The 9930-nt window shown below is 35.4% G+C and overlaps 1 protein-coding gene and 1 long non-coding RNA gene across 2 annotated transcripts; both read left to right on the forward strand.

Moving 5' to 3' along the window:
- Positions 1–1942: 1942 nt before the first annotated feature.
- Positions 1943–3187, forward strand: LOC114143988 (uncharacterized). The gene is made up of 3 exons (XR_003595371.1): positions 1943–2339; positions 2678–2746; positions 3098–3187. It is a non-coding gene; the product is annotated as an uncharacterized LOC114143988 (long non-coding RNA).
- Positions 3188–5661: 2474 nt separating this feature from the next.
- LOC114145311 (CD209 antigen-like protein E) lies at positions 5662–9630 on the forward strand. Its single transcript, XM_028018813.1, has 8 exons — positions 5662–5725; positions 6710–6778; positions 6978–7034; positions 7345–7413; positions 7559–7621; positions 7903–8045; positions 8752–8852; positions 8950–9630. The coding sequence occupies exons 1-8, from the start codon at positions 5662–5664 to the stop codon at positions 9095–9097; spliced, it is 714 nt and encodes a 237-aa protein (XP_027874614.1). The 3' UTR covers positions 9098–9630.
- The last annotated feature ends 300 nt before the right edge of the window (positions 9631–9930 follow it).

The raw sequence follows: 9930 nt of genomic DNA on the forward strand, positions 1-9930 counted from the left end.
ATTTTATACTAATCTGTTTAAAATCTTGCTGCAGTGGTTGTCTTTTCTTTTCTTGATGTTTAATTCTGATACGTAGCTTTATTCTAACACAGGCTAATGCTTCCTTCATAACAAGAGTGACCAAAATTGGACAAAAGTTCCCATAAAATCTTGTTGTTTTTTTTTACTAAAGCATGCAAATAAAATTGCGAAGCTTTTTTCACCAGTTCGACAACAAACTAGGCAGGCAATACTTTAATTTAAAAAATAAATTATACACGTTATTTTTTCTCTCTTTCTTCCTTTCAGGAAAGACACGTGTAGATCAGTAGAGCTTAAAAGGGTTTTTGCACACTTGGCTTATTAAAAGAAAGGCGTCTGATTAGTAAATTATTTTGGACTCAATATAAAAAGAAAGATACAATAGAAACAAATTTCATCTGTCCGCCTCATTAAGAACAGGCTTTTGCTCACTCTTATTTTGAAAATGATGTTTAGCCAAGCTCAAGCCATTGGTTAAAGCAAGTAGAGCGTCCATCCTCAACATTGAGAATAAATGTTCATCACTCTACCAGCCACTGGCATTTACCAGTGGAACCAAATGGTAAATGAAAGACTTTTTAATGACTTTCATTAGAAAGCCTTTTAACGAAGTCATAAAATATGTTTATTTCTCTATTTCTGTACTTTTGCGTGGAAACAATAAATACGACTTTTGTAGAAGACATAGAGGCTTTCGAAAAAACAAATTATATTTAATTCAGTCACAATACACACAAATCCATATATCACCCTTCGTTGCCTGGGTATAAAGTTTAGGTTCAGTCAAAAGTGATTTTGGTTGATTAGTAAACTTTCAACATGTGTGAGTTCATGTAATTTTCTTCCTTCAAGCTGAGAAATGTTTGTGTTTCCAAGTGTTTTGTTTTTTTTTCTCCATGCAGCAGTGAGTCTGTACAGACTGGTCGCTGCTGTCCTTGGACTCATATGTGCACTACAGGCTGCTCTCAACGTCTCTCTTTCTCTTACTCTCTGTAAGTAACGTCCTTTCCAAGTCTCTGGTGTCAAGCTCATTTTAAAAAACACGCACTGCAAGCAAAAACACAAAAACTACAGAATGGCAAAATTAAAGACATTAAGGTCATGTTGTCGTGTTCTGTGTTTTCTGTGTGTTTATTTAGAGTTTTCTGTGTCCTTGAGTCTCTTCGTTGTCCTGTCTTCCCCTTGATTGTTCCCAGGTGTGTCTCGTTCTGTGATTACCCCCTGTGTATTTAACTCCACCTGTGTTCCTTGATCCTCCTCGGGTCCTTGTCAATGTCTTGTCAACTCGTCTATGTGTTTTCGCCATTAAACACCATAATCATCTTACCTGACTCCGCTGCGTCTGCCTCACCTACACCGCACCGTTTCATGGCACATGTATTTGCTCTAAATTGTAAAGAAAGCCCCAAAATAAGCAATGGATGTTCTTTTTCAGACCTGAAAACTGGAAACAAAACCCTGAGTGAAGAAGTAGAAGAACTGTGGACGGGCCTCGGTATTTATGATGTTGTTCATTAAATACAGGACTTCAGTCTGAACCACTGAGTTAGTCATGGTCATGGTACTACGGTCAAAAATTGGTGGAAGAAAAAAAGTTTTTTGTTTTTTTTTAAATGACCCTCAACATATCATAAACAAAGTATATTTAAAAGAATAAATAAATCACTTAAAGCGATACAGACATAGTTGAAGGTTGCCAAAGAATAATGACATCGGTTGAACGTTGTAATTGAACGGACAAGCCTACATTGAAGAGCAAAGAAGTGAGAATTTACAACAGATAGGTTAAAACAAGACAAATGTGCAAATAAGGTAAAAGTAGGACACTAAAACAAGCTTCAAGAAGAAGAAAAAATACTCAAAACAGTAAAATAACTATTGAGCTGACAGTAGAAAGAAAATGAGAAGCAACTTTTGAAGGGAATGTGAAACCATTTACAAAAAAAGTTACGTTTCTAAGTGATCCTGAAGGTGACATATGAGAGGAGAGCAGAGCGCAAAACTGACTTCCAACTGACTGCAGATTCAGCAAATTTGACAAACAGAGGTACTGAAACCTAACTTTGAAATCCCAGAACGTGAAACAGAAAAATTAGGAAAAATAAGGACAAGAACCCGTGGGAAACGATTTGTCAAATCCTGTTTGTTGTTTTAGCACAAAAGAATTGCATTTTGGCATGTAAACCTATATCAATGCACAGTAACTATTCACATTTTAATGTACTTAGTTCTGAAAGTCATGATCATCTGCCAAACAGGTTTTGGTCCCAGATTGGGAATTCTGACTGAAGAGGGAGACGACCTCAGAGCGACCTATGGTAAGCCATGTTGTCTTGTTGCCTCTAAGTAACCTTTTTCCTCTTGAACTGAAACTGTATGGAAATTTGAAGCATAAATATTTTTTTAATGAAGTCATATAATATCTTTATTTATTCTAATCTGTAATCTGTAAATGGTTTATACAATTTTCATGGTTCAAATTCAAGATCTTTTCAAAATAAAATTGTAATGTACAAGCACAAGTTCCACCACAGAACAAAAAGCAAGTGGCATCCATTTAAAAAATAAGAAACTGAACATGTGTGAAGTATTATTTGTCTTCTAAAGGGTAACGATGCTTTTATTTTTCCTCATACTTTGGGTGGTTCTGTTACAGATGTGGAGACACGCTGTAAAAACCTGACTGAAGAGAGAGATGCATTAAAGAAGCAGCTAGGACACTTTGGTATGTAGGAGTCACAATTATTCATAATATAAAAGACAAAAGCTAAATGGAAACTTTTTTTATGAGGTAGGAATCATAAGGCATTATCATAAAAAACAGACTTTAAATAAAGTGTCGACTGAATATGTCAGCTTTACAGCTTAATTCCCTGGCAGAAGAGCGAGACCAATTAAAAACAATCAACTTCAGTGATTGTTAGACAATGTCTATATTCTTTCCATAATTGTGGAAAAATTTCATATAAATTGAAATCAGCACTTACCCTGTGAAGACCAACATAAATGGACATTTGCATTAAAGTATTTGATTGTGAAGAAAAGATTAAATGAACATGCCCACCCAAAATGTCAGTTTTACAGCGCAACACGTTGACTGCAGAGAGAGACGCGTTGAAGAAGATCAATGTTGGTGAGTTTATTGGTAACTTGGTGTTTGTAAGGAGAGAGAAACTGAGCACAGCAATCTATGAGGAGTCATTTTTATGTCTTGGTACAAACTGCATGGATGACTTTTTTTGTTTTTGTTTTGTTTTTAAGAGTATCATGAAACATTTATGTTGTATACAAAAAACTAAAGAAGTTAAAAATGTGATTTTAGACCTTGAGTTCAGCAACAGAAACCTGACTGAAGAGAGAGACGAGCTACAGAAGAAATTAAGTGAGTTTTTTTTTTTCAATAGAATCATTTCACAAGAGAGGATCTCCCAATGCACTTTAAAAAACAAATAGATCCAGTTTATATACAGCAATATGCAGTCAGTTCATTTTAATCACATGAAGAAACTCAAAGTCAATGACCTCACTTGTTTGTTCAGGAACATCCTGTGTCCTAACAAAACATGTTTTGTTCTGTCTGAAACTAAGACAGGAAGATGTAGTTATTGACTTGTATTGATAGAAAATGGTCAAAGGAAAGAACTGAATCTAAGCAGAAACAAAAATCATAAGGGAACATATTGCTAAATTAATGATTTTTGATTTTACTTTTTCAGTTGTTAGAAAAGCCTAAAAATGTCAAACACAACAGGCTTCCTCGTGATTTATCTTCAGTATCAGGTCATGTAGAGAAATGTCTTTACCTTTCACAGATAAATTAAATACATTTGATCTTTTTTATATTTATATATTTCAGCTAGGGAGGCAACATCCAGAAGTCTCACAATAGAAAGAGACGACTTAAAGAGGCAGCTGAAAACCTGCAGTAAGTCTGTCAAAAATATATATATTCCATGACTTAGTATCATTTTGATTATTTGACATGTTTGAGCCACGTTGGGAAGAAAAAATACAAATTTATCTTCACAACACTTCAAGTATTTAAAGATTCATCTGAATTTGAATCTATTTATGGATGTGAATATAATAATGCCATTGCAAATAATCCGATTTATTGCTTTTAGCTTCACAGCAAATTTCACTTACTAATGAGAGGGACGGACTGAAGAGGACAAACTCTGGTAAGTGTGACGATTGCATTGGTCCAATAGCCATCAGGTCTCAGATGACTTTACTGTAATCAAAAGAAGAATCGTGTGTTTGAGAATCGTACTGAATTCCTGCTCACAAACTGAAAGTGTAAGCTCAAGTATGACACGTTTTAGGGCAAAGACATGAAATCCTGCTTTAAAGCCGAAAATCTATGCTCTTGATTTATGGCCTTAAAATTTCTCCATAATCCTGTGGTGAAACTGTGAGAGTGTGTTGCAACATAGTTAACAGTCGCTGCATGTGTTACCATCATCCATCCAACAGAATATTCTGTTTCAGGTATTGAAGCCAAGTCTCAAAGACTATCGGTGGAAAAGAGTCAACTCAGCATTGAGCTTACTACCTGCAGTAAGTAGGAAACCTACAGACTATAAAGATATAGAAAAACAATGTTGTAGTGATTCATTTAACCCCCCTGAACTCTTCAAATCAGATTTAAAAAGTTTACATTTCTCCATGTGGACATGTATTAATGTTTGGCCTGTTGTGGCAGTATTCGAGAAGTTAGGCCTGACTACTGAGAAAAATGAGCTGACCAAGAAGCTGAGTGATTTTGGTGAGTTTGACTCTTAGTTTGGTAAAGTAAGTTTGCTGGAGACTGAAAAGACATTTTGGAAATCGTCACAACAAATGATGTGTTGTTAAAGCGGGTACAAACTGGTGCCGGGTCAGAACAGAACCTCCAGAGGCAGACCATCATTAACATCGGGTACACACAGTCCAATATTGTGAATAATAAGCAACATAGCTATAGATCTAAGCAGCTAGGTGACTTTGGTATGTAGGAGTCACAACTATTCATCACATAAAAGACACAAAAGCTGATTTTCAATTTTGATTTAAATTACACTTCTTGAGTTAAATACTAAAAATAATTGGACATTTCAACTATATTCTAATTTATAGAGATGTGTTTTGTCTGAGAACAAAGTGGAATTTCACTGCATTTGTTGTTGACCTTTATGTTTTATACAGCTGACTGACATTTGATCATTTTTGAACTCTCTGTAGTTGAAACTAATAGTTTAAATTCAGGATATCTTAAATATTAGAACTGCTCTTTAGCTTTTTGTGCTCGCAGTATTGTTTGCTCTCTGCTGACTAACTTACCACTTTGTTCTGTATATCATGTTCACAAAGTAATAATTATTCATTCATTGAAAATGCTTTTGCCAAGTGGTGATTAAAACACGTGTTATTTGCTGTGCATGTGGTTTAATGCTGGATGTTTTCTAATAGCATCTGAGAAGGATTCCCTGGCTACAGAGAAAGACGAGCTGAAGAAAAAAGTGGCTGATTTTGGTGAGCAGCAGCTAAACCAATAAAGAATTAAAATGTGGACTTATCATGTGAAGACCAACATAAATGAACATTTGCATTAAAGTATTTGATTGTGAAGAAAAGATTAAATGAACATGCCCACCCAAAATGTCAGTTTTACAGCGCAACACGTTGACTGCAGAGAGAGACGCGTTGAAGAAGATCAATGTTGGTGAGTTTATTGGTAACTTGGTGTTTGTAAGGAGAGAGAAACTGAGCACAGCAATCTATGAGGAGTCATTTTTATGTCTTGGTACAAACTGCATGGATGACTTTTTTTGTTTTTGTTTTGTTTTTAAGAGTATCATGAAACATTTATGTTGTATACAAAAAACTAAAGAAGTTAAAAATGTGATTTTAGACCTTGAGTCCAGCAACAGAAACCTGACTGAAGAGAGAGACGAGCTACAGAAGAAATTAAATTTTCTTTCTCAATAGAATCATTTCACAAGAGAGGATCTCCCAATGCACTTTAAAAAACAAATAGATCCAGTTTATATACAGCAATATGCAGTCAGTTCATTTTAATCACATGGAGAAACTCAAAGTCAATGACCTGCCTACCAATTTGGTCGTAATTTTAACATCGTCCAGTTGAGTTGAGTTTATTACAGCAGTTGCATCAAGTCACTGATGTTGCATCAATCTCTCCTCTTGAAAGAGCAGAAATACACATTGGTCAGCTGATTGCACTGAGGCGTCATGTTTGCTTGATTTTCTTGCTTCCACAGGGCGATGTGCATGTGAAAATGATATGAAGATACGATGAACCGATGAAATTATGCTGAATTCTCTGTGCAGTCACAAGATCGATAACAAATGCTCACTTGTTTGTTCAGGAACATCCTGTGTCCTAACAAAACATGTTTTGTTCTGTCTGAAACTAAGACAGGAAGATGTAGTTATTGACTTGTATTGATAGAAAATGGTCAAAGGAAAGAACTGAATCTAAGCAGAAACAAAAATCATAAGGGAACATATTGCTAAATTAATGATTTTTGATTTTACTTTTTCAGTTGTTAGAAAAGCCTAAAAATGTCAAACACAACAGGCTTCCTCGTGATTTATCTTCAGTATCAGGTCATGTAGAGAAATGTCTTTACCTTTCACAGATAAATTAAATACATTTGATCTTTTTTATATTTATATATTTCAGCTAGGGAGGCAACATCCAGAAGTCTCACAATAGAAAGAGACGACTTAAAGAGGCAGCTGAAAACCTGCAGTAAGTCTGTCAAAAATATATATATTCCATGACTTAGTATCATTTTGATTATTTGACATGTTTGAGCCACGTTGGGAAGAAAAAATACAAATTTATCTTCACAACACTTCAAGTATTTAAAGATTCATCTGAATTTGAATCTATTTATGGATGTGAATATAATAATGCCATTGCAAATAATCCGATTTATTGCTTTTAGCTTCACAGCAAATTTCACTTACTAATGAGAGGGACGGACTGAAGAGGACAAACTCTGGTAAGTGTGACGATTGCATTGGTCCAATAGCCATCAGGTCTCAGATGACTTTACTGTAATCAAAAGAAGAATCGTGTGTTTGAGAATCGTACTGAATTCCTGCTCACAAACTGAAAGTGTAAGCTCAAGTATGACACGTTTTAGGGCAAAGACATGAAATCCTGCTTTAAAGCCGAAAATCTATGCTCTTGATTTATGGCCTTAAAATTTCTCCATAATCCTGTGGTGAAACTGTGAGAGTGTGTTGCAACATAGTTAACAGTCGCTGCATGTGTTACCATCATCCATCCAACAGAATATTCTGTTTCAGGTATTGAAGCCAAGTCTCAAAGACTATCGGTGGAAAAGAGTCAACTCAGCATTGAGCTTACTACCTGCAGTAAGTAGGAAACCTACAGACTATAAAGATATAGAAAAACAATGTTGTAGTGATTCATTTAACCCCCCTGAACTCTTCAAATCAGATTTAAAAAGTTTACATTTCTCCATGTGGACATGTATTAATGTTTGGCCTGTTGTGGCAGTATTCGAGAAGTTAGGCCTGACTACTGAGAAAAATGAGCTGACCAAGAAGCTGAGTGATTTTGGTGAGTTTGACTCTTAATTTGGTAAAGTAAGTTTGCTGGAGACTGAAAAGACATTTTGGAAATCGTCACAACAAATGATCAGTTTTTAAAGCGGGTACACACTGGTGCCGGGTCAGAACAGAACCTCCAGAGGCAGACCATCATTAACATCGGGTACACACAGTCCAATATTGTGAATAATAAGCAACATAGCTGTAGAACATTTCAATATGTGCTCTTAATGAACATCTTCATGTTTTGTCTTCATGCACTGACATTTTCTTCTTTTTTTTTTTAAATAGCTAAATTTGCGCAGGCACAATGGGTGTATTTCAGTGGTAGCTTCTATTATATTTCTACAACCCAGAAGTCCTGGCAAAGCAGTCAATATTTCTGCCAGTATCAAGGAGCCGACCTGGTGATCATAAACAGCAGAGAAGAAGAGGTTTGTATGCTAATATTTGTTTCTACGGAGCATATAAGTACAGTATTAGTATCAGTTTCTAAGATGACATCGTTTCCCAATCAGAAAGTTCTACAATTTGACGTTCTAAGCCCAGAGGAAAGGCTCTATGGGTCATAGTGAAACCTGTGGAGAGTCTATGTCACGTCTAACCATGTCTATCTCTACTTTACATCATTTCTGTTTGGCCAAACTTAGTGAACAACCTTAGCGCTGAAGAAAAGTTAATTTCTTTCAAGCAGCTTTCTTGAGAGATTTTCATTCAACATGGCTGAATCTCCAATAAGATGTTTGAGATCCTCTGTCTTACATTGGTATCGTAATGTGTCTGCATTTACAAAGAGATTGTGCTGAGAGATCCAACTGTACAATATTTATTGCCAGGATGTTTTGTAACAGTAAACAATCAAAGACAAATTTATTAGAATTCTTGCTAAGCGTGCTTTTTGCTGCAGAGCAAAAATAGTTATTGAATTTATTGAAACGAGGGTTTCTCCAAGCAGTTCTGTTCAGTTTTTGCACCAAGACATAACTCAATTTATTAGAGAATCAATAAAGTTGATCTGCAAACTTGTGGGACATTCTGTTGGACTAGATTAAGCAATTCAAACAAAGCAACACTGATGTTCTGGATGCTGCTTCAGCTGTGCGATGTTTAATTATTTATATTCCTGTTTGTGTGATCCAGCAATTCACAAGAAAGTTTCAAAAGAGAGCCTGGATTGGTCTTACTGATAGAATACAAGAGGGGTCCTGGAAATGGGTGGATGGGACTGCGCTAACACAAAGGTTCACACATTAATGTTCAGTCTAATTCAACCATAAACAGACAGACTCTTCACAGTTGTTCTTTGCCTAAAACTTATTAATCTCTTTTTTATTTCAGCTACTGGCGCTTTGGAGAGCCTAACCATTTTAAAGCCAGAAATGAGGACTGTGTGGAGATACAGAACTTTGACTCCGAACGCAACTGGAATGATGCTCAATGTGCAAACGATAACTACTGGATCTGTGAAAAGAACTTTGATATTTAACATAAACAAGAGTTTTCTGTTTGTAGCCTATTTTTTAAAATAGTTTATAGGACAAAAATATAATTCTGTGCTTTCCAATGGAACCACAAAGTACCTGCTTTAGTTATTCTTTGAGTTCTAAATTGATGTAATCAGAACAATTCAAGAATTTGACAGTTGACTTTTTATTGCTTTGGTCATCGATACCCAGTTAGCTCAAATTAGCAGTCATTGTGTGCTATTTGTCATTCTGGCTCATCAGTTTTGTATCTTATTAGTCTGACTTGTTCTTTCTCAATAGTTAAAGTCATTTAAGGAAGTTCATCTCTGCATCTTATAAATGTCTAATGTGAAACTTTAGTTAACCAAAGACATTTGTAATAAAACTGACCAAGTTTATTTTTTGACTAACCTATTTTAATGGCACGGTGGCCATTTTGATGACATGTTTAGAGTTACTGTTTACTGTTGTGAGTTAGCATTTTAAAAAACTAAAAGTTGAGTTGCATTTTAATGCTGATTGGTAATCAGCCAATCTAATGGCTGATTACAACAGCCAATAGATTGTGTGTGTGGTTTTTTAAAAAAAATACTTTTCAATTATAAGCAAGCAAAATAAAAAAATATGAAAAAAGCATATTCTTTTACTGTTTAAAATACATTATAACAAAAGCAAAAAAATATCCGGGTCTACAACATTCTAAAGACGTATCACGATACAAACGTTTTGCAGCTCCAAGATTCCACTGGGAATGACCATTTTTTATGTATGTATATAGACACGTCCTCTAAATCTCCCTCTGCAATATGGCGAGATCGCTGACGTGCCAAATGAATGTGCAGCGCACTAGCGC

Source organism: Xiphophorus couchianus, chromosome 5 (assembly GCF_001444195.1).
Source record: "Xiphophorus couchianus chromosome 5, X_couchianus-1.0, whole genome shotgun sequence".
NCBI classification, from domain to species: domain Eukaryota; kingdom Metazoa; phylum Chordata; class Actinopteri; order Cyprinodontiformes; family Poeciliidae; genus Xiphophorus; species Xiphophorus couchianus.

What these genes read in the sequence shown, in the direction of transcription:
- LOC114145311 (XM_028018813.1), top strand. Translation starts at nt 5,662, where the DNA reads ATGTCAGTTTTACAGCGCAACACGTTGACTGCAGAGAGAGACGCGTTG. An exon ending in GAGGCAGCTGAAAACCTGCA is followed by an intron (nt 6,779 to 6,977) that starts GTAAGTCTGTCA and finishes TATTGCTTTTAG; the next exon opens with CTTCACAGCAAATTTCACTT. An exon ending in GGGACTGCGCTAACACAAAG is followed by an intron (nt 8,853 to 8,949) that starts GTTCACACATTA and finishes TTTTTATTTCAG; the next exon opens with CTACTGGCGCTTTGGAGAGC.